Genomic DNA, 23,280 nt, shown 5'->3' with positions numbered 1-23,280 from the left:
AATATTTTGAGACTTGTATTAATTATTAAAATGAATTTCGATCTCTAATTTTCAAAATATTATTATTTTTTTTTTAATTTTGAGTTTAATATTTAATTGGTTCGTAAGTTTACAACTTTTACATTTTTAATTTTGATTTTCAAATTTAATTCTTATGCATTTCACTAATTCTTATTTTTAATATTTGACATTAACTTTTAGTTGATTAATTTAAAATAATTGAGCCATTTTCTAGTTAACTTTAATGGGTAGAAATAGGTATTTAGTGAAAAAATGAAGGGCAAAAGTGTAAATATTGAAAATGTAATTCAAAACTCAACTGTAAAAAATGTAATATTTTAGAAAATTACGAATGTGTCCTCGGCCTAAAAGCCACAGTTTTGAGACTATCAACGTAAAAAAATTATTAGGCATAATTAGGGAAGAGGATAAATTTGTAATTTAATAATTAGGGAAGAGGATAAATTTGGGCCGACTCATTATTCGATGGTTGGATCGAGGACCACATTGAAAGAATCCAAAAGCCCACGACTCGGCCCGACGCAACCCATGTCGTTCATGTGTAGAAATCGGCACGGCGGATTCTAATTCATCTCGTTCTTCGAAGGCCACAGAGTTCCCAGATTCTCTACAAGATGGAATTCTGCAATTCACTCATCTTCTTCACCCTCTTAATCATCCTCCCTCTCGCTAGGGTTTGTTTTATCTGATCGTTTCCGTGATTCTGTCTGATTCTTAAGTTATTGTTCTTTTTTCTTTTCCCGCGGATTTATACTTTGGAGCAGCCGCGGGATCTGATAATTCTTCAATTTGACGTGTTTTACATTTTTATGGCTTGATCCAGTGCGGGGATACTGGCTCGGTGATTTTCGTTGATAGCTCGTCGCATCAATATCTTCGATCTCATTCGACCGATGATGGCTCCGAGGTAATTTAGTTTATTCTGTATTTTCTCTTCCCTGGCATGATTGGTTCGGTTGGCTATCTGTGAATAGACTCGAGTTTCCTGCTCAAATTGTTTTGAATTCTGTTTCCATATCTGTGTTGGATCTTTGCGAATTCCGGCGGATTGAAGAAAATGAATCTGGAACTACTTGAACTGATTTGAGCTGTTCCTTCTTGAATGTTAGCATTATATTTGTTTCACATCGTAATATACATATGATTGCATTTTGAAATTCACGTGCTCATCCTGCTAATAAGTGGTATCAGCCATCGTCTGCCAATAAGTGGTTAACGGATTTAAGAAATCCTATGTGTCACATTTCGTGATGTTGAAATTGAAATGGAATTTTGAGGGTTTTTTTTTACGGCGATGGTCTGAGAACATTGTGAACCCTTCTAGTGTCAACCCATCCGACAATCGATGAGCAATTTTAAACGTATTGTCCATTGCTTAGCCATATTCTCAGTGGGAATTATTAATGTGACAGAATGTCGAACTTTGCTCTATGTTTTTTTGTGATAGAATATTAGCTTATCTTCTCATGTTATGCTCTCATATTTGATTTCCACAGGTTAGTTCAATGTCACTACCAGAAGTTGCTGCTGCTGTGTCAGTCTTGCTTGGTTTTGCGCCGCCTTCAACGCTTTCAGCTTCTGGTTCATCTAAGGTTCTTGATTGTTTGATAAGTTTTGCAGAAGTTTTCGTTGTAAATTATGTATGCGGCCGTAAGGTTTTGATCATGTTATTAGTGCCTTTTTTGCAGCTGAATGGGATGTTGATGCCAAATCCGCTTGATAGGCCTCGTTCAGTTTTTATGCTTGAGATTAGAGGAGCACATGGTCTCTGCAGTAATTTTGAAAATGAAATTGAAAATGAAATTGAAAATGTTATTCTTGGTTGCAAGTTTTTTAAAGGCGTTGACCTTTTTTAATTCTGATACTTGCAGATCCGGAAGTTGTAAGCCTGGTAAGTGGCATGTCCAGCAATGTTCTTACGAGTAAGGTTCACGTAAGTTCTGAGAGTGCTGACATCCAACTTCCCGGTATTTGTTCCTTCCAAAATCGTTATTGGTTTGTCTTTTTCCCAAATATTTTCCACTGCCCTTTGGCCTCTCTAATGATAGTTATTAGCAGGTGAGGATGAAGTGTCTGTTGTTCCTTTGAATGAACCATTGGCAGCTTATACTGATGAAGATATTAGTGAATTTGTAAGTTATGATATTAAACGCCTATATTTTTACCCATTTCATTTTCAACAATTTCTAATTTGTTTGAATATCTTACTAGGCATCTTTCATTGGTGGATCATATGTTGCTGATGCATCAAAAACTTTAAATGGAGAGTTGACTGTGCCGTTGACTGATGCTGTTAAAATCTATCTTCATCTGTCTAAGGTTTTTCTCCATCTGTAAAGAATGTTATCTGGTTATATTGGAAACCATTTTTGTTAATGTGTTCATTGGTGCATTATACTCATTTGCAGACAGGGGACAGAGAATTTATAGGTAGTCTTTTGTGTCTCATTCACAATGTTAAGAGGGCTATACACATTCATGAGGATTTGTCACAAAATGTGCAAAGTCCATCTGAGCTCATCACTGGTTCATTCGATAGCATCAAGGTACACTGTTTTCCTTGATTTTGCTGTTTTTTTTGGATGACGTTTATTCAACTTTTGTTCCTATCATGCAATATTTGTTTGACCTCAATTTTGTTCTACCGTACAATTAAACTGTAATAGAGACACTGATGAGGTTATTAGTGCTATAGTTTCTGGCATTACAAAACTCTAGTACATTTGGGTCATAACGGGCGGTGTGGACATTGGGAGTCTGCAACCTTGATTCTGCCGCCTTCTTGTAAAAGCTTCTTTGGCAGAAAAATAACATATATTGAATGTGGTTGTGTGTTTTTAGTCTCCCAAATACTGTCGTCACTCTTTTCTTTCTTTCTTTTCTTTAAGACGGAGTAATTTTAGTTTATTCTCATCGATATTCACCATCGGGTTAACAGGCATTCCAAGATCAAAGTGATTCCGAAGGAGATGCTAGTCATAGATCGAGACTATTTATTGTTGCTTTGTCCAAGATATTCCAATTACTCCAAAAAGCATATGATGGTAAGTGGTCGGTTGCTTTGGTTTGGAGGAGCATACCAATTATTCATTATTAAGCTCTAGTCTTTCAGCTGCCCATTTTTGTGGAGAAGTAACAAATTTTCTGTAACCTGATATATTACAAATTGGCTTTGATGTTTTTCTTGCTCAATGATGACTTTATACGAGTATGCGTATTAAAATCATTGACTCCCTTTTCGATTTTGGAACAAAATATTTAGGTTTTTAATATTTTATTTTTTTACTTAGATGCCTGTAATTTAACTTGCAGGTCAAATTGTTGGAGTTGTTTTGTTTTCTGGATCATCATCACCAAATGCAGAACAAGGATTAAATGTGATCTTTAACCCTCGGTCGACTCCACGTTGGTTGGTGGAAGAAGTCAAACTTAACACAACTATTCAAGAAGTGATACTGGTTAGGACAACCCTTGCCTGGATCACTGGAATCATCCTTTTGATTGCAACTCTTATGGGGGTAATTTTTTTTTTTTTTACCTTCACTCTAGTTTTGAAATAAACATAAAAGTGGATAATAATACGTTATTTATCTGCTTTTTCTCTACAATGATTATTGTTTTTTTGTGGCCTTAGGAATATTAATGACTAGTCTATGATAGAAATTCATATTAATTTTTGGTGCTTTTGACATTTTAGCTAACTTTTATGTTAAAAAAAATATAATACTGTTCTATCCTGTTCATAAAATATGACAGCATATATGTTGTTTTTGTTGATCTTTTGTTGTTTCACTGCAGTCGTGCTGCCTTCTAAGGATGCCTCTCACGAGGGACACCCTCCTCTATTCTAATGTGAAATTGGACTAAGATCGAACGAATAGACGATGCCCGAGATGATCGTCTGCCATTGAAGCATTTAGGGCATAAGATTTGTGTAAGTGCCCTTTCAACAATGTTCTTGTCTACATTTTGGTGTAGAAAACTTTGGTATTATTAATGGTAGCAATGGTATGGTATGCTGCCTTCTTCAAGATAATGATGGCTTTTGGCTATACAGTGGATGTGGATGGATAACCAGATTTGTGTTGTATAATAAAGTTATTTTTGTATATTATTGTCAGAAGTCACAGCTCACAGAGGTCTGGTGATGCAATTATTCAACTTTGTTGTACTTTATTTTTGGTGGACACGAGTTTTTCCAAGCTCCAAAATAATTCCATTATTACAAATCTTTAATGTGCTTGCATTCTTTGTTAAGCTTCTTTATTCTGATTTTGCACTTGAGTTGTTCTGTGTTTTATGTTAGTAAATGCTCATATCAATGCGTTTTCTTTTTTTATTCCTTCTGATCCCACGTTAGGTAGGGGAACGAAACATTCCTTATAAGGGCGTGCAAACCTTCCCTTAATAGACATAGACGCGTTTGACGATACGTAATAGGCCAAAACAGACAATATCTGCTAATGTTGGATAAGATGTTAGATTTGAGTTGTTACAAATGGTATTAGAGTTTGACACTTAACGGTGTGCCAGCGAGGATAATAGTGCCAGCGAGAACAGTAGTGCCTGAAGGGGGTGGGTTATGTGATCTCACATCGGTTGGGGTGAGGAATAGAGTATTCTTTATAAGGGTGTGAAAACTTCTCTCTAATAGACACGTTTTAGGACACTACGGCTTCAAGGGGGTGGGTTATGTGATCCCACATCGGTGGGGGTGAGGAATAGAGAATTCTTTATAAGGGTGTGAAAACTTTTCTCTAATAGACACGTTTTAATACCGTGAGATTGATGAGATTGATGATGAAGATACGTAAGGCCAAAACGGACAATATCTATTTGCAGACTTAGGTTGTTACACTCTCTTAGTTAATTAATTTTATATTAAAATATTGGGACTTCAAATTGGGTAGACACATGTCAATTACTGCTTGGGATTTTACTATGTAATGTTTTGTTCGGTTTGTTCGGGGTATTTCAATATATAGATTAAATTGTTACATACTAAATCTTTTAAATTAAATTATTACGAATTTGGTAGTATAGAGGTTAAATCCTGTTCATTTAATTAAAGTAAGGTATTAACATTCAATACTTTCATTAATATTTTCAAATGTTGGTTAAATATTGATATGATTATTTATTAATTGAGATGGTTTTTTAATTCATTATTATTATTTTTCAGAAATATCAATTCACATTTATATTTCCGTAAAATTGATAACTCTAAATAGAATAAAAAATGTTTGCTTCACTTTAAAAATAAATAAATAAATAAATAAATAAATAAAAAGATTGGTATTGCTAGGTTCGGCTGATGTCGGGATTTGCCGCCAGTTCTTCACGCAAAACGTGTGATTTTAAATTAGCACTCTCAGACTTTTCCCCCCATTGGAAACATATATACTCGAGAGTCTCTTCGTTCTTTCATTTATCCCCTTCCTTCCACAGTCCTTCCAATTTCTCTGCTACATTTCAACGTTTTCCTCCATTATTCTTCCTCTCAAGATCTCATCATCTAGTTCTCCTTCCAATTTCCTCATCTCTCGCTGTATGAATCACGCTGGCAACGACCGTGAGGAGCTCCTGTGGCTCCAGGAGTAGCAGCGGTGGTTTCATGAAAAGGAACAGTGGATCCGCGAAGAGCAGCGTTGAGCCAGAGAACGCGAGTCGCTTCTGCAGGAAATTGCTGAGGTTAAGCTGCAAATACAAGCGTTAGAACGCCGAAATTCCGTATGAGGAGGGACGTTTCCGTGCCGGAGACTTTTGCGAATATCGCCGGCCTGTTGCATGTCTTGAAGGAGAAGAATCTGATGCTGAGACCGGCGGCTGATGGTGGAGTCACATTTTGTTGGATGAGAGTACTCGTGAAGTGGATGCGGCGATAGAGAAGAAGGAAATTGTTAAGTTTTCCGACGCAAGTAAGACCTAGAAAGAGGTGAAGAATGAGAGAAAGTCCTTGAGCATTGGTTCGGAAGGAGCGGAAGACCTAGTGCCGCAGGTCTGCTCGCAATACGCATTTCTTCTATGAAATATTAGAAGGCGAGTCTTAAGGTCCGTTCTGCTTTTCTTCCTATGATTTTGTCTCTTCGATAGGATTTGATCGAGTTTCTTAACCATATGCAATAACGTTGGTAGATCGAACTTGCTGATAGACGTTGTGCGTCTGAAGCCTACTGCCTGAAAGAATAGTCTTAAAGATGAATATAGTCAATCGAACTCTATGGCAGATGTTGAGATATATGTTTGGTTCTGTGAAATTCAGTTGAATCGAGTCTCTATCTTGAGCACTTTTGGTATTGTCTTCCTGCTTTTAGCTATTTGCGATGCTTTAATTTCTTTTATTACGAATCACTGAAGAACATGCTTCTGTATTGTTTTTCCTCTATAAAATGCCAGGAAGCATTGCGTAGGCTAGGATTTTACTCCGGTGAAGAATACATGGAATTTTCTAGTTTCTGCAGTGGACCTGAGCGTGCTGTTAAAGACTTGGCAGGTAAGATTATTCTGGAGTTGGTAGTAGTCTATCATTCTTTACTAATTCAATAGGATTTCTACAGGTTTAGTCCATATTCTTTCAATCCGTGACACTACATAGTATACACACATATTTTTATTTGACAGGCCGCCTCAGGCTTCCGCGAAGAGGTATAATGACTGCAGAACTCCTTGGAATTTTATATGAGGAGAAACGAACTGAGAGTCCTGGATCAGATGCCAAAACAGATGAAAAAGGGAATATTCCAACCGATCAGAAAGTATGTTTTATAACTTTTTTTTTTCCATATATCTAATGTTGAATCAGAATTAGGTGACAGATCTCCTTGGAGTTCTCTCTTTGTATGTCTTTCTGGTTGATCGAAGTATCTGGTATTTGATGTTTTCTGTTCATATGCTCAATGGCAACTGTCTGTCTTTGTACGATTTAGTTGAAGAATACATTTGATACTTTGCCAAAGCAATGTGTTGCATAGGAACATTCCAACATATTTTTCACTTGCGAGTTTCTATAGAGTCCAGAAGGTGCAGTGCCTTCTTCATATATGCATATGTAGATATATACATACATATATATATATATATATATATATATATATATATATATATATATATATATATATGTATATATCTACATATAANATATATATATATATATATATATATATATATATATATATATATATATATATGTATGTATGTATGGATTTTATGTAATACTAAGAAAAAAATGAAAGAATACTAGCCTACAAGAAGTGCCTGCTCCATTGTGATACAAATAAAATTTCAAATCTCACTCTTCTCGAATTCCATTGAGTAAAGAACTGATCTCGTCTTGCATAAGCATATGGCATTCGGCGTTTAAGCAATAGTTGCAAAGTTTTTAAGTACCATCTCTCACAGAATTTGATGTTAATCATCTTGTACGTATTGCTTTGTCAGTTTTACATTCAATAAACTTGTATGCAATTTTTTCCCTCATCTGGTCTCTTAAATTTTTTCCCTCATCTGTTTTGTCCGACACTGAATATTAAATGTTTGCACTCTGAATATTGTTCTTCTCTTCCCTCCTTTTTTTGTTGTTAATTTAATAACTGAAATACCAGAGATTCAGAAGAAGTTACTGCAAGTTTTTCTCATAGGAAGGAACTGATGGGAAGACCCCGCACGACTTCACAGTAAACATGTAGATGTTGTGGGGAGGGTCGTCTGTTATGCACAGGTACATGACTATTCGATCATATGTTTAAAGTGCATTCTTTTTTCTTTTTTTTAGTAACGAGGATTGAATTATCCAACGCTCTAATTCATAGTCTAAGAAAGTCTTGGAATTATTTGTCAAATTTCCAAAAGGAATTCAACACAATACCTTAAAATTCAAAAGTTCTACCGGCAGTATCCATTGGAATTTTTGTTATAACAATTGAATAAGTTACTAAAAAGAGGTATACAATCGAAAAAAATAACATTTTTAACTTTTAGCTTTTTTAACCCTGACTAAGATATGTCATCGACTTAGACTTGGAGATGGGTGACTTGAATCCCCTGCTTGATTGAAGCTTAAAAAAAAAAAAAAAAGAAAGAAGAAGAAGAAAAGAAAAAGTGAATGCTCTTGAAGTTCTACTCTTTTGTGAGTGAGTCCCACGTTTGTTAATTTAGGGGAAGATCATGAGTTCATAGGTGAGGAGTACTATTTCCATTGGTATGAGGTTTTTTTGGGAAATCCCAAAGCAAAGCCACGAGAGCTTATGCTCAAAGTGCACAGTATCAGAGTACTATCTCCATTGGTACAAGGTTTTTTTGGAAAATCTCAAAGCAAAACCACGAGAGCTTATCTTCAAAGTGCACAATATCATACAATTGTGGAGAGTCATGATTCCTAACACATTCATCTTGAGAAATCAACCAGTTTTATTTTTTCAGGATGCGACCGAACCGGTGAGCCAAAGATTGAACCACAGGTGAAATCACTCATGAACCCAATTGTATTTCCTTCGAGTTTTCTGTGGTAATTTTATGTAAAAAGAGAATTGTTTCGATTGTATGGTGCAGTTTCTGTGGACGAAGGAACAAAATGTCCATACTGCGATGGCCTTGGTTTTGCGGTACGAACGTGACGTGTAGAGGTAAGTAAATGATTGCTTGGTTATTGTTCCTTATTAAGCACTTTTTCTAGTTCTTTATACCTCGATCGATTCTGTGTTTTGTTATACGCCTTTTTTCAATTTTAACGTTCTAGATCGTCTTTTAAAAAAATCATATTTATCAAATATACCTAGACACTAAATTAAAAACTGACTTATTGGGTACAAATTGAAAATTTAAGAGAAGTGTAGATATTTTTAAGCTAGACACAAACCCCAAACTTTAGAAATTTACACATGTTATACAGCCATAATTTAATCAAGATTTAAAAACTTAATAGAAAAAAGAATCAAATTTATCAAATACCTAGACACTAAATTAAAAACTGACTTATTAGGTACAAATTGAAAATTTAAGAGCCAGTGTAGATATTATTAAGCTAGACACAAACCCCAAACTTTAGAAATTAAACATGTTATACAGCCATAATTTAATCAAGATTTAAAAACTTAATATAAGACGCAGTGTAATTTTTAGTTTTTGGTTAAGTTGGACGCTCAAGGTGCCCACCAGTTTCTGGTTAAGTCAACTGGCCATCACAAGTTAGAAGCCAATTAGGAAACCGACAAATTTCTATTAATCTATCTTGGATAATTTTGTTGAGTTAAATTACATGTTTTATTTTTATTTTTATAGATATCTACGATCTTTTAAACTTTTTAAAACATCTAAGAAGCATCTAGATTTTTAAACTTATTATTAATAAATTCTTAACCTATGAAAAAAGTTTCAACTTCATGTCTAAACTACAAATTCAAAAAAATATCATCCAACATAAAATTAAAAAGAAAAGAAAAGACATTTTTTAAAATTGATTTTATTAAACTCAAAATGTAATAACTTGTAAAACTAAAATAATAGATTTAAACTAGACAGATATACAATATTAGAAGGTTTGGAATAAAAAAAAGGTCTAATTATTTCAGAATAACCAAAACCTAACTGAAAAAATTTGAGTTCAAGAGGAAAGTTCTCACTCGTTGGCTTTAATTCCTGTATCATCCATCAATCTAAAGGTTGGTAAAATACCATTGGTATTAAAACCAAAATATCATATTTTCAAGGAGTATTTCATGATAATCAAATTTTTTGTAAACCTTTTATTTACTATTTACCAAAGCTTTTGATATGTTTTCAGTATGAAAAGTACAAAGCTTTTGTTAAATAATCGGCATCAACGAGGCATAGAAACAAAATATTTAAAAATTTGAGAACAGAAATATGAAAGCTGAAGTTCCTTTCGATAATATTCTTTTTGTCTTTCGTTTTCTATTTTAAGGACAAAAAACATATTTAACTATTTAATAATCTATTTTAGAAAAAAAGAACAGGAAAGTATAACATAGAAACGATATATTTTCTTTTTTCTTGGAAATATATATTTGTTTAATAACTTCTTTTGAGAAGTTCAAAGATGAAAGAAACTTAAAAAGTGCAATATATATATAAGAAAATCTAATATATCTGCCCTTTTGATTCCTACGGCAAAAGAAAAGGGCAGTCAATTTTTCGTTATTTTATTATCTTCGGAAAAGGGCTATTAAGTGAAAAAAAAGAAAATCATCACAACAAAAATTTTAAAAGAACAAGCAAAACTACCTAGAGTCCACAAGGAGATTTCTAGAACCCATTTGACACCGAACAATAGAAAATAATCCAGGTAAAAATTACACAACTAAACGAAAAACATTACCCACTCAGTTCAGTAAAACCCCCATCATCATGAATACCCCCAGGCCCATTCACACACTCTGACCTAGCGAACTTCTTATTCCGACCCCCCAAGAAAAAGAAAAAAAAAAAAAGTGGATTTTCACTTTTTTTATTTCATTTACCTTTTTGTAAACTAAGAAACAAAACCAGAAACATATCTTACTTACCATCGAGATGTGCCATCTTCCAACTGTGCTCCTGTAAGGAGTGTGGGTTTACAGGTTTGTTTTCAATTTGCTACCCACTTCAATTTTCCTACTTATAGTTCGCATCGTCACGAACTCCTCTGCTGCAGATGGGTGTATTCCAACCTGTTTCAATTTTCGAAGTTATAAAAATGAGTTTGAAATAATTTCTAGGATTCTAAGACACTTAAAAACGGGACTTGAGAATGCTTCTACGCGTGCATAATTAAGAACTAAGTTTGAAATGACTCTTCAAATACCTAAAAAAGAAAAAAAAAATTGACTTCGAGAACATCGGTGAAAATAAATTTAATTCACTTGAAATGTAAGCTTATTTCAAAATCACTAATGCTTTTTCCAAAATTTCAAAATGAGCCGGTAAAAACAAGTTTAGAGGCAGTTGAAATGATTTTTCAAATGCTTAGAAAGAAACCACCGCTGACCCTGCTGCTACTTCACTTCCAACTCGACTAACCAAGGGACCTCTCCACTCCCCCCGTCGCCAGATAAGAGCAAACAAGATCAGAATTGAAACAAACAACCATATTCTTCGAATTATAATATTAAAGTTTGCTTGAATGATCATGAATTTCTTAGTATTTTAAAAGTAATATTCTACAAGGGCAAAGGAAATGGATGGAAACTTACAGTGCTGTCAAACTGTTGTTTGGTTGCTCCACATTTCAGAGCGACAGCAATTCCCTGAATAGAACCAACACCATAAAAACGTTGAAAATCAACTTCAAAATTACAATGAGTCATATTATGGAATGGAAAAAAAGGATCCGCAGTGCCTGGCCAGGTTTCACTTGTTTGGTCCATTTTAAAAGGAAAAAATAAAAGAAAATTAAATACTAGAATAATAGAATGTAGCAAATAAAACCATATTTTCTAAACAAAATATAAAACGCACCTGCATAATTTCAGGAGCATCTGGTCCACACATCGATGCGCCAATGACCTTTTGTGTGTTACCATCAACCACAAGCTTCATCACTGTCTTCTCTTGTCGACTGTAACACCATCAGATAAGTGATGTACTTACAATAGCCAATTTTGTAGACAAAACAAGAAATTGCAACTAAATAAAAAATATATTTTAAAAAACGCCATTTACAAAAAAAAAAAAAACCCACATCGGGGAGATCAGAGTAACAGCTACAAGTGATTCGGTTCCAATTAGGGTTTGAGTAAATCAAAATGCCACTTCCTGAATGGCAAATGGAAATTCTTTTCATAAAAAGAGTAATAATGTTAAAACTAGACTACATAATTGATTTGCATTAATATTTTGGCATCGTTCTTTTTATAGTTTTTCTTGTACTAATTAACTCAAGTTCGTTGGGAATTTACATTGGTATCCTAAGAAATTTAGGCCTTAAAACACATTTTCCTGGCTATCCTATACATTAAGAGATGAAAAGGTTTTAGTCAGTCAAATCCCACCCATAGTCACCGTACATTAATGAAGCATGGTAATATTATGATTTATTCAAGTTTTGATTTAAATTTGTTCGACGTACCCAGAGATCGTATTCTTCATTGGATTGAAGGAAGACGTGTACACAAGAATATCACCCTTTGCTTTCTCTACAGCTTCTTCTTCACTTAGGCCCACAACTGAGAGAGGAGGTATGCTGCAAATTAGGCAGAACAAATTGTATTATATATCTATTTAATGGATAAGAGAATGTTCTCTCTGAAAAAGTGTAATAGAAGCATATGCAACAGAATAATGCGTATTTAGAGATCTAATAATAGATAAATTTACTCAAAAAGTAACAGAAACAAAAGTCTAAATGGACACAATGATATCCTGTAGAATCCCACGTTGGTTGGGGAAGGGGAAAAGAACGAAGCATTCTTTATAAGGTGTAAAAACCTCTCCCTAGTAGAAGCATTTTAAAATTCTTGAGGGAAAGCCAGAAAGGGAAAGCCCAAAGAAGACAATATCGGCTAGCGGTGAACATACTATTTTCCTCGAGAAGGTGGATATATGGGCACCATAATCCTCAATTTGCATGCAAAATACATGAATTAATGGAAAAGAAATAATGAAAATCTATTAAAAGAGAATAATTTCTTACCAGAATACAGCATAGGGTACATAATTGTAATCTGGTTTCGTAGGTTCACCACCAAAAACAGTGTTCTGCAAATAAATAGGAAAAATAAAATAAAATAAAATAAACGATGTTGCATCAAAATTAGGACTAATATTTGAAATATTAATGGGAAAAAAGCAGTGGTTTAATAGATAAGTATTGAAAGAAAATAAAAGAATACATACTGCAAAGTATGATCCCTCCATTAAAGCCACAGGCGTAAGATTCATTCGGTTAGTAACATCTCCAACAGCCCATATACTAGGTACAGTTGTGCGTGAATAATCATCAACCTGAACAATAGAATCTTTGAAACTTCATTTGCCTCTTAAGAACAACAGAATCAAGACAAAGAAATCCCTTATAATGGCACAATAAGTGAGTAAAAAAGGTTAGTCCCGCTCAACACTATACTGTGCATCCGATGGAGAAAGCTGACGGCACACCAAATGAGTAAAAAGGGGCAAACCCGCTCAGGATAATTACTGTTAAGAAAGAATCTGATCCCCATGTTTTCCCCTGTAAAGCCATCTACTCAAATCCTGACCTGTAGGCACTAACTAAATACGGTTCAATCCATTATGTACCATTTTCATTTTAAGAGAGGTAGTTTAGATGGGCTAAATGAAAATTTCCTTTTCAAAAACCATCAAAACTGGCTAAAGCAACTTGGTCGAGGAAAGTAGCTAGTTCCAATTCTTTTCGACTCAAAGCCCCAATTTGCACAAATTAGTGATGAGCACCACAGCAGATTAGCCGACAAGTACATCTGGTATGCTAGCAGATATAAATGTCATAACTCATATTGCACCTTTCTTATTTTACCTAATTACATCTTTTCAAGCCTTATAGTAGAACTCAACACTCTTTCCTCAAAATATTTCTAGGTCAACATCCCGGGTGAGCGGTAACCTACAAATGAAAGCCTAGCTGGCCCACACAAATAGCATAGAGAAGAATAAACACATTCAGATCTTTTAAGGCGACAATTAGATGGCAACGTGAAACACAGAACCAAAAAGGAAAAAATAAAAAGGAAAGCCAAAAACAAAACGAGGGAACCAAAAAAAGACTAATAAGACCTATAAACCCTAGACCCCTTGTACCAAAAAACCAGAGGCCGTTGAAAACAAAAGGCAATAATCGAAAAGGCAAGATAAATAATCACCTTCACAGCACCATGTTTATCAACTTCGACACCAACTGCTTTCAAATTTAATCTTTTTGAATTAGGAGCACGACCTGTAACAAACATGTCACTTAATCAATGTAACATGCAAATAACCATTGAGAGAACCACCAAATATAAAAAAGCACTCTACAACCAGAAATTAACATCAGTACTGTTGATCTCGTCCTATAGTTCCAAACAACAAACTAGCAGACTAAATTCTGTTACTCTTTCCCTTGCTGGTTCTATATAAACTGCATACTTCTTTTCATAAAATAAGCATTCTTCACTACCTAGAGGAAAATACAAATAACTGCAATACTTCTTCAAGGGGCCATTACAAATGCAGAGATAATTACCAGTCGCAAACAACACAGCATCTGCCAAGAACTCCTCACCATGATCTGTGATAACTTTTATGCCGTTATCTGTTTTTATCAACTGAGTTTATAGAAAATTGGGACCAGTATTATCGTGTTAACTCCATAGAAAGGAAATATTTAAAATAGGCCAAAAGAGGGAGAAATAATGGAAAGTACTTCAGTCAAATTTGTTGTTGGGTGCAAAGTAATTCCTCTGCCCTCCAAGTTCCTTGCAACCACCGATCTCATTTCATCATCAAAACCTCTGAAATATAACGTTTTTAGTCATAGCATCCAAGATCATTAGTATAAAATAATGACACCAGCAAATAGCGATTAATGATATTAGTTTGCATAAACACACACTGATTATATTTTTACATCTTTTATTTCCTGTTAATTTTTGTTTTGGGCCCATGTTTGAATGTCTTCATCAATAAATGGTTCAGAAGGGCAAAGGGGCAACGCCTATTAGAGTTGAAGATATCAGCACCACATCATACAGTTTCTTTAATCTGTATCTGAGTATCAGGCAGTTCGATCCTTCAAAAATCATTGAAAGTATAAAAGGACGTAAGATAAGATATATTATACCTTAGTGGAAGTTCCCTTCTGAAACATAGGTCAACTTTAGCACCCATCCCATTCCAGATTGAAGCAAATTCAACAGCAATGTACCTAATAACAGAAAAGAAGTTATGAACCTCAATCAAAATGCACAAAGCAGATGTACTAATAAAAAAGAGAGAACGCACCCTCCTCCAAGCACCACGACACGCTTAGGAAACTCCTCCAAACTCAAAGCCTCATCAGATGTTATTCCCAATTCCTAGAGATTGCAAAAGTAAAGTAAGAGAAAAATATTAAAACATATGATTGGGCTCCAGAATTGCAACGGAATAACCAAAAGTTCTCCAATAGCAAGCCAAACAAAATTTACCAGACAAAAAAAAAAAAAAAAAAAAAAAAAAAAAAAAAAAAAAAAAAAAAAAAAAAAANAAGTGTTCAAACACTTGACATGCTAAAGCAAAAACAACCAACATTCATGTCAATAAAATGTTCACACAATGGTCTAAGTTCTCAAAATTACAAACAGAAAAAATTTAGTAATAAAAAATAAAACTAAACGTGAGGGATTAATGACAAAGAAAAGGAATAAAATTAAATTGTATATCCATATCCGAAGCTCCTCAATTGACAGCACAGACTAATCTGCATCCATATTACCCCGGGCCATTCTTTTAGGGGAAAGTTTTTGAGAACTTCAAGACGAAAATCAGCCAGAAGAATATCAAAAGTGGCACAAACTTCCTCAATTAGCATTGCGATCCATGTTTATGAACAATTGGGGACACTGATAGCATACTTCATAACCTAGAACCATAGTCATATGAACATAATAGTTTCTAACTAAATCTCTAAGGCACTTTACTGATTCAATGCTTCACCACTTTAAATCACTGTTTATGTGTGCAAGTTTCTAGATCAGCATGAACAATAACTTAACAACACCCATAAGACTTTCAGTGTGTAATGTACATGATAATACAAGGCGGCTCAGCATGGATCAAAGCCGTATCAGAAACGATTCACATCTTATATTCCTCTTTTATCTCCAATTGAACAATAGGAAATAGACAACAATGAAACTAATATAAAATTTGTGGAAAAAATGGTCAACAAAAATAAAATAAAATAAACAAACAGAATTTTAGGTCTCCAAAGGAAATAACACTTCTAATAATGAAAATATTGCTTTTGAAAAAAATATTGACAAAGAATTTTAACTTACACAAAATTGATATCAAATTCAGAATATATATGTGTGCATGTAATTACTTCAGAAGCATTTGAAATAATAATTGGCAAATTTCTCAACAGAAACAGTGGATGGAATCAGATACTTATCATTCAAAGTTGGCAATAAGTAATTTTGGTCAACAGAGAGAGAAAGTAAGAGCAGACTGCTACCTTCCCAGGAATATCAGGAATGACAGCTCTACTGCCGGTTGCAATCAGAATGTGCTTTGCAGAATAGCATATTTTGGTACCGTCAAGTTGTGTCACCTCAACTTCATGTGGACCAACAATCTTTCCCTCTCCTTCATACATTTTTACTCCCGAATTAGTCAGTAAACGCTTGTAAATTCCATTTAATCGGACTATCTCATCTGTCTACATTTCAAAAGTTAAAAGAAGTACATGTCTCCATATTAGACAAGAAAAACCAATATATAAAAATAAAAAAATAAAAAATAAAAAATTGAGGACATAATTTCAATTCCTTACTAATTACTGGAAGTATTACTACCGAGAGCAACAATATGCGTTCAAATAAGTGATAAGAACAGATACTCCTGATCTTAGCCAATAGGCTGAGAATGGCATGTGTACCAGAAGAAATGATACATTGGTCATAACTCAGAATTGTATCTAAAACAACTAAGAGATTCATACATCTGGAAACATAATTTCTCAAGTTCAGACTTCCAGCATTTAACATGACAATTTGGATCACTTGTTTCATTGGGGAAACATAGGCCACCATTATGCTTTGTCTATGAAGACCAAATGCGTAACTCCCAGTTTTGCACGTTATATTAACAGTTTTTTTCTAATCACTAACCAATATGCTTCAGAAAGGAAAAATCTAACAAAAAATCTAATGAGCGGTGTAAAAACTAGAGACATGTAATTTACAGAAGGATCAAGTCAGGAGCTATAATTACTTTTCTTGAACTGAGGAGGATTAACTACCCATCTTTGCATCAGGCTTCTACTACGGTGTATTATCGGTTAAATCATGGAAAGAACTTAAACTTTAAAAGCAAACATTTATTGAGTTCTTGCAACCTTCGGAAAACCACATAGACCAGATCTTTATGTAAATATACCCAACAAATCTTAATCAAAATGAATTATGTACTTCATTGAAAAAACAAGCTCTATAAAGTCTGTTTTGAAATTGTTAGAAATCACGTGCAAAACATTAAGCGTAAGAAACATACCTTCTTTTGTAAAAGTTTCTTCCAATCAAAATCCACTTTCTCATTCACATCCCAACCAAAACTTCGAGCATCCTACACAAACAACACATGCTTTATTCATAAAATTCATGCCCACAGAATGAAATTAGTTTTTTCTTAATATGAAATATGACTGTACGGTGCATTTAAAGTAATTTTAAGAAAACTAGAGTTGACTGTGTCTAACAAAAACTAGTGAACACTGTTGCATTTAGTAGAAATAAAAGTTCTAAAAATTACATTCTAACCTGAAGCTCAGGACCAAATGTTGCTCCGTACACCAGAATCTTTTTGGGAACACAGCCACGAATGACACACCTAAATTGCCAAATGAGATAAAACATGATAAAGAATTTTGTGTGAACAATAAAAATCTTTTTCGAGGGCTTGGAAGGACAACATACGTTCCACCAATTCCTCCAATTACTTCAGAGCTGATTGGATCGAATGGGAGTTCACAGATGCCAACCTTCCAACATATTTTCACACGTAGTTAGCAAATGTTTACCAGACAATTCTTCGGAAAGAGATACCAAATGAGAATAACAGTCGACAAAAAAAGGCATATAAAATCTTTACGGAATCAATAGTAAAATCTGCACAAATGACTATAAACGAATCATCAATATAAACACGAAATTAAACTTATGCACTTGTCAGAATAAGTCCATATATGAAACCTTCGCTCCATGACTAGCTGAAAATCTACTTGCACGAACGCCACCACTTCCTGCTCCAATAACGAATAAATCAAAGTCGTAGTGTTCCTCCGCCTCAGCCTGATGGCTCAGTTCTCCACCTATGAGCATCTTCCTCGACATGGCTGCCGAATATTTTGAGCTAAGTCTGCGGTAAACAGAAAATCACGAAATAGACGAACAACAACCAATGAAACGATAGAGCTTAATGCGTTAAGCTGCAAGAAACTCGCAAACGATGATAAACAGAGGAACCGATAGGAAATACAGAACATATGCCTTCAAATAAAGACGTATTGACTTGTTAAAAGAGAAACAAAAGTCAAACTGAAATTGCTAATCTGCCGCCGCCACAGGATGAAAAGTGCATTACAAAAATCAACAGTCAACTTCGCAGATGCGAATAGAAACAGAAGAAGACGAAACAAAGAAACTCGCGAATCTTCGCTCATCCAGACGCTACAAAAACACAAGAACAGTCTAACAACGCATCAAACATTCAAACTCCTTGGTTCAACAGCCAATCTCTCTTGCCTCGATCATAAAACCTTCGATATATTTAAAAAAAATCAAACAAAAATCACTGGCACTCACTTCTAAGTTAAAACAAAAAAAAGTAAGAGAAAAGCTCCACGGACATGTGTCTATTATTTTCCTTTTCCATTTCCATCATCTTCTAAGCAACCAAACAGAAAATAGGCACAGAATCTACCTTTGAGAAGCTGATGGCTGCAAGAGGAGAAACTCTAGGGCTTTCAACAGAGAAGAGAGGAATCGCGATCACTCGAAAGCCGAACGATGATGGCTGTATTTATATGTACCGAGCTGTGACCAAGTGAGAGCGATGGAGACCGCGAAATGCTTTTAGTTTCCGTATCCCCGGCGATCCCGAACGCTTCGATTATTTTATTTCATTTTATTTTTCTTACATTTTTCGAAATTAGACGATGACGTGGCGCCATTTTAGCTCACCGTTTCTCGCGCCACAATCCAGTAATTTTGTACACATCACAATTCCCAACTTTAATGGTAGAGGGTTATATTTCAGATTATTTTAAGAAAATTCAACGTAATCAATAATTTAAATTTTATACTTTATCTTACAAATATTCTTAAATTTAAAAAAATTTAATTAATACGTTTCAAAAGTTAAAAAAAAAACATAAAATTTTAAAAGTAAAATTAGTACTCTTTGCTCATATAAAATTGTTTAAAAATATAGGCATTTAAACTTTTTAATATTATTTTTTTAAAAATTTAATTAATACCTTTCAAAAATTAAAAAAAAAAAAGCATAAAATTTTAAACGTAAAATTAATACTCTGCGCTCATATAAAATTGTTTAAAAATATTGGCACTTAAACTTTTTAATATTATTTTAAAAAATTTAGGAATATATATATATTTTTTAAATTTTGGATTTGAGAGGCTACAACCCACCACCCCTCCCTATAGACGTTGAGGTACACACTGACCTACTTAGACTTCAAAGAAACCGATACAAAAATCAGGATCACTCTACAAAGCTATGAGACCTACGCGCTAGCCAACTGCTCCACCACCCCCTATTGATGTAAGTCTTGAGGTCACGTTGACATACTTGGACCTCAAAAAAACCAATGAAAAAAATAATTGGGGTGGGAGAGGCTTGAACTCTTGATCACTCTACAAAGCTATGAGACCTACATGCTAGCCAACTAAACCACCACCCCCTACTAATATAGGCCTTGAGGTACATGCTGACATACTTGGACCTCAAAGAAACCAATGAAAAAATTAATTGGGGTGAGAGAGGCTTAAACTCTCGGAAAGATAACTCTACAAGGCTATGAGACCTATGCACTAGCCAACCAGGCCACCACCCCTTGTTGATATAAGCCTTGAGGTACATGTTGACCTACATGGNAGCGCCACCACCCCCTTGCTAATGTAGGACTTGAGGTACACGTTGACCTACTTGGACGTCAAAGAAGCCGATNTCTCGAACTCAAGATCACTCTACAAAGCTATGAGACCTACGGGCTAGCCAACTGAACCACCAACGCCTGTTGATGTAGGCCTTGAGGTACACGTTGACCTACTTGGACTTCAAAGAAGCCGATGAAAAAAATAATTGGAGTGAGAGAGGCTCGAACTCTCGACCTCAGGATCGCTCTACAAAGCAATGAGACCTACGCACTAGCCAACTGTGCCACCACCCACTTGCTAATGTGGGCCTTGAGGTACACGTTGACCTACTTGGACTTCAAAGAAACCGATGAAAAAATTAATTGGGGTGAGAGAGGCACGAACTCAAGACCTCAGGATCACAATACAAAGCTATGAGACCTACGCGCTAGCCAACTGCGCCACCACCCACTGTTGATGTGGGCCTTGAGGTACACGTTGACCTACTTGGACCTCAAAGAAGCCGATGAAAAAAATAATTGGGGTGAGAGAGGCTTGAACTCTCGACCCGCTAGCCAACTGCGTCACCACCCCTGTTGATGTGGGCCTTGAGGTACACGTTGACCTACTTGGACCTCAAAGAAGCCGATGAAAAAAATAATTGGGGTGAGAGAGGCTCGAACTCTCGACCTCAGGATCGCTCTACAAAGCTATGAGACCTACGCGTTAGCCAACTGCGCCACCACCCCCTTGCTAATGTAGGACTTGAGGTACACGTTGACCTACTTGGACCTCAAAGAAGCCGATGAAAAAAATAATTGGGGTGAGAGAGGCTCGAACTCTCGACCTCAGGATCGCTCTACAAAGCTATGAGACCTACGCGCTAGCCAACTGCGCCACCACCCCCTGTTGATGTGGGCCTTGAGGTACACGTTGACCTACTTGGACCTCAAAGAAGTCGATGAAAAAAACAATTAGGGTGAGAGAGGCTCGAACTTTCGACCTCAGGATCGCTCTACAAAGCTATGAGACCTACGCGCTAGCCAACTGCGCCACCACCCCCTGTTGATGTGGGCCTTGAGGTACACGTTGACCTACTTGGACCTCAAAGAAGCCGATGAAAAAAATAATTGGGGTGAGAGAGGCTCGAACTCTCGACCTCAGGATCGCTCTACAAAGCTATGAGACCTACGCGCTAGCGAACTGCGTCACCACCCCCTGTTGATGTGGGCCTTGAGGTACACGTTGACCTACTTGGACCTCAAAGAAACCGATGAAAAAAATAATTGGGGTGAGAGAGGCTCGAACTCTCGACCTCAGGATCGCTCTACAAAGCTATGAGACCTACGCGCTAGCCAACTGCGCCACCACCCCCTGTTGATGTGGGCCTTGAGGTACACGTTGACCTACTTGGACCTCAAAGAAGCCGATGAAAAAAATAATTGGGGTGAGAGAGGCTCGAACTCTCGACCTCAGGATCGCTCTACAAAGCTATGAGACCTACGCGCTAGCCAACTGCGCCACCACCCCCTGTTGATGTGGGCCTTGAGGTACACGTTGACCTACTTGGACCTCAAAGAAGCCGATGAAAAAAATAATTGGGGTGAGAGAGGCTCGAACTCTCGACCTCAGGATCGCTCTACAAAGCTATGAGACCTACGCGCTAGCCAACTGCGCCACCACCCCCTGTTGATGTGGGCCTTGAGGTACACGTTGACCTACTTGGACCTCAAAGAAGCCGATGAAAAAAATAATTGGGGTGAGAGAGGCTCGAACTCTCGACCTCAGGATCGCTCTACAAAGCTATGAGACCTACGCGCTAGCCAACTGCGCCACCACCCCCTGTTGATGTGGGCCTTGAGGTACACGTTGACCTACTTGGACCTCAAAGAAGCCGATGAAAAAAATAATTGGGGTGAGAGAGGCTCGAACTCTCGACCTCAGGATCGCTCTACAAAGCTATGAGACCTACGCGCTAGCAGACTGCGCCACCACCCCCTGTTGATGTGGGCCGTGAGGTACACATTGACCTACTTGGACCTCAAAGAAGCCGATGAAAAAAACAATTGGGGTGAGAGAGGCTCGAACTCTCGACCTCAGGATCGCTCTATAAAGCTATGAGACCTACGCGCTAGCGAACTGCGTCACCACCCCCTGTTGATGTGGGCCTTGAGGTACACGTTGACCTACTTGGACCTCAAAAAAGCCGATGAAAAAAACAATTGGGGTGAGAGAGGCTCGAACTCTCGACCTCAGGATCGCTCTACAAAGCTATGAGACCTACGCGCTAGCAAACTGCGCCACCACCCCCTGTTGATGTGGGCCTTGAGGTACACGTTGACCTACTTGGACCTCAAAGAAGCCGATGAAAAAAATAATTGGGGTGAGAGAGGCTCGAACTCTCGACCTCAGGATCGCTCTACAAAGCTATGAGACCTACGCGCTAGCCAACTGCGCCACCACCCCCTGTTGATGTGGGCCTTGAGGTACACGTTGACCTACTTGGACCTCAAAGAAGCCGATGAAAAAAATAATTGGGGTGAGAGAGGCTCGAACTCTCGACCTCAGGATCGCTCTACAAAGCTATGAGACCTACGCGCTAGCCAACTGCGCCACCACCCCCTGTTGATGTGGGCCTTGAGGTACACGTTGACCTACTTGGACCTCAAAGAAGCCGATGAAAAAAATAATTGGGGTGAGAGAGGCTCGAACTCTCGACCTCAGGATCGCTCTACAAAGCTATGAGACCTACGCGCTAGCCAACTGCGCCACCACCCCCTGTTGATGTGGGCCTTGAGGTACACGTTGACCTACTTGGACCTCAAAGAAGCCGATGAAAAAAATAATTGGGGTGAGAGAGGCTCGAACTCTCGACCTCAGGATCGCTCTACAAAGCTATGAGACCTACGCGCTAGCCAACTGCGCCACCACCCCCTGTTGATGTGGGCCTTGAGGTACACGTTGACCTACTTGGACCTCAAAGAAGCCGATGAAAAAAATAATTGGGGTGAGAGAGGCTCGAACTCTCGACCTCAGGATCGCTCTACAAAGCTATGAGACCTACGCGCTAGCCAACTGCGCCACCACCCCCTGTTGATGTGGGCCTTGAGGTACACGTTGACCTACTTGGACCTCAAAGAAGCCGATGAAAAAAATAATTGGGGTGAGAGAGGCTCGAACTCTCGACCTCAGGATCGCTCTACAAAGCTATGAGACCTACGCGCTAGCCAACTGCGCCACCACCCCCTTGCTGATGTGGGCCTTGAGGTACACGTTGACCTACTTGGACCTCAAAGAAACGGATGAAAAACAAAATTATGGTGAGAGAGGCTCGAACTGTCGACCTCAGGATCACTCTACAAAGCTATGTGACCTACACGCTAGCCAACTTCGCCACCACCCCTGTTGATGCAAGCCTTGAGGTACACTTTGACCTACTTGGACCTCAAAGAAGCCGATGAAAAAAACAATT

At 36.9% G+C, this 23,280-nt stretch overlaps 2 protein-coding genes, 11 non-coding genes and 1 pseudogene across 13 annotated transcripts; 2 read left to right on the top strand and 12 right to left on the bottom strand.

The window, feature by feature from the left end:
* Positions 1-557: 557 nt before the first annotated feature.
* Positions 558-4,270, top strand: LOC111790109. Its single transcript, XM_023670925.1, has 11 exons — positions 558-695; positions 845-928; positions 1,518-1,613; positions 1,710-1,785; positions 1,893-1,988; positions 2,080-2,153; positions 2,233-2,340; positions 2,430-2,567; positions 2,960-3,065; positions 3,334-3,539; positions 3,820-4,270. Exons 1-11 carry the CDS (start codon positions 636-638, stop codon positions 3,886-3,888), a joined length of 1,113 nt encoding a protein of 370 aa, XP_023526693.1. The 5' UTR covers positions 558-635; the 3' UTR covers positions 3,889-4,270.
* A 1,159-nt stretch (positions 4,271-5,429) lies between these two features.
* LOC111790302 lies at positions 5,430-9,256 on the top strand (annotated as a pseudogene).
* Positions 9,257-10,261: 1,005 nt separating this feature from the next.
* Positions 10,262-18,828, bottom strand: LOC111791332 (glutathione reductase, cytosolic). The gene is made up of 17 exons (XM_023672623.1): positions 18,634-18,828; positions 17,904-18,069; positions 17,628-17,692; positions 17,472-17,541; positions 17,206-17,277; positions 16,169-16,372; positions 14,953-15,026; positions 14,792-14,875; positions 14,375-14,462; positions 14,195-14,276; positions 13,833-13,906; positions 12,850-12,957; positions 12,647-12,711; positions 12,083-12,196; positions 11,473-11,572; positions 11,208-11,261; positions 10,262-10,685 (listed from the first exon to the last, which is right to left on the bottom strand). Exons 2-17 carry the CDS (start codon positions 18,042-18,044, stop codon positions 10,590-10,592), a joined length of 1,491 nt encoding a protein of 496 aa, XP_023528391.1. The 5' UTR covers positions 18,045-18,069; positions 18,634-18,828; the 3' UTR covers positions 10,262-10,589.
* Positions 18,829-20,627: 1,799 nt separating this feature from the next.
* TRNAM-CAU lies at positions 20,628-20,714 on the bottom strand. The gene is given in 2 exon segments: positions 20,628-20,663; positions 20,677-20,714. It is a non-coding gene; the product is annotated as a tRNA-Met (tRNA).
* Positions 20,715-21,095: 381 nt separating this feature from the next.
* Positions 21,096-21,182, bottom strand: TRNAM-CAU. Its single transcript is given in 2 exon segments — positions 21,096-21,131; positions 21,145-21,182. It is a non-coding gene; the product is annotated as a tRNA-Met (tRNA).
* A 69-nt stretch (positions 21,183-21,251) lies between these two features.
* TRNAM-CAU lies at positions 21,252-21,338 on the bottom strand. Its single transcript is given in 2 exon segments — positions 21,252-21,287; positions 21,301-21,338. It is a non-coding gene; the product is annotated as a tRNA-Met (tRNA).
* A 69-nt stretch (positions 21,339-21,407) lies between these two features.
* TRNAM-CAU lies at positions 21,408-21,494 on the bottom strand. The gene is given in 2 exon segments: positions 21,408-21,443; positions 21,457-21,494. It is a non-coding gene; the product is annotated as a tRNA-Met (tRNA).
* Positions 21,495-21,563: 69 nt separating this feature from the next.
* TRNAM-CAU lies at positions 21,564-21,650 on the bottom strand. Its single transcript is given in 2 exon segments — positions 21,564-21,599; positions 21,613-21,650. It is a non-coding gene; the product is annotated as a tRNA-Met (tRNA).
* Positions 21,651-22,187: 537 nt separating this feature from the next.
* TRNAM-CAU lies at positions 22,188-22,274 on the bottom strand. Its single transcript is given in 2 exon segments — positions 22,188-22,223; positions 22,237-22,274. It is a non-coding gene; the product is annotated as a tRNA-Met (tRNA).
* Positions 22,275-22,343: 69 nt separating this feature from the next.
* TRNAM-CAU lies at positions 22,344-22,430 on the bottom strand. The gene is given in 2 exon segments: positions 22,344-22,379; positions 22,393-22,430. It is a non-coding gene; the product is annotated as a tRNA-Met (tRNA).
* A 69-nt stretch (positions 22,431-22,499) lies between these two features.
* On the bottom strand, positions 22,500-22,586 carry TRNAM-CAU. Its single transcript is given in 2 exon segments — positions 22,500-22,535; positions 22,549-22,586. It is a non-coding gene; the product is annotated as a tRNA-Met (tRNA).
* A 69-nt stretch (positions 22,587-22,655) lies between these two features.
* TRNAM-CAU lies at positions 22,656-22,742 on the bottom strand. The gene is given in 2 exon segments: positions 22,656-22,691; positions 22,705-22,742. It is a non-coding gene; the product is annotated as a tRNA-Met (tRNA).
* A 69-nt stretch (positions 22,743-22,811) lies between these two features.
* Positions 22,812-22,898, bottom strand: TRNAM-CAU. Its single transcript is given in 2 exon segments — positions 22,812-22,847; positions 22,861-22,898. It is a non-coding gene; the product is annotated as a tRNA-Met (tRNA).
* Positions 22,899-22,967: 69 nt separating this feature from the next.
* Positions 22,968-23,054, bottom strand: TRNAM-CAU. Its single transcript is given in 2 exon segments — positions 22,968-23,003; positions 23,017-23,054. It is a non-coding gene; the product is annotated as a tRNA-Met (tRNA).
* Positions 23,055-23,280: the final 226 nt, after the last annotated feature.

The sequence above is a fragment of the Cucurbita pepo genome, chromosome LG03 (genome assembly GCF_002806865.2).
Source record: "Cucurbita pepo subsp. pepo cultivar mu-cu-16 chromosome LG03, ASM280686v2, whole genome shotgun sequence".
NCBI lineage: Eukaryota > Viridiplantae > Streptophyta > Magnoliopsida > Cucurbitales > Cucurbitaceae > Cucurbita > Cucurbita pepo.
Note: the sequence above shows the minus strand (reverse complement) of the source record. Positions and strands in the feature narration are given on the sequence as shown.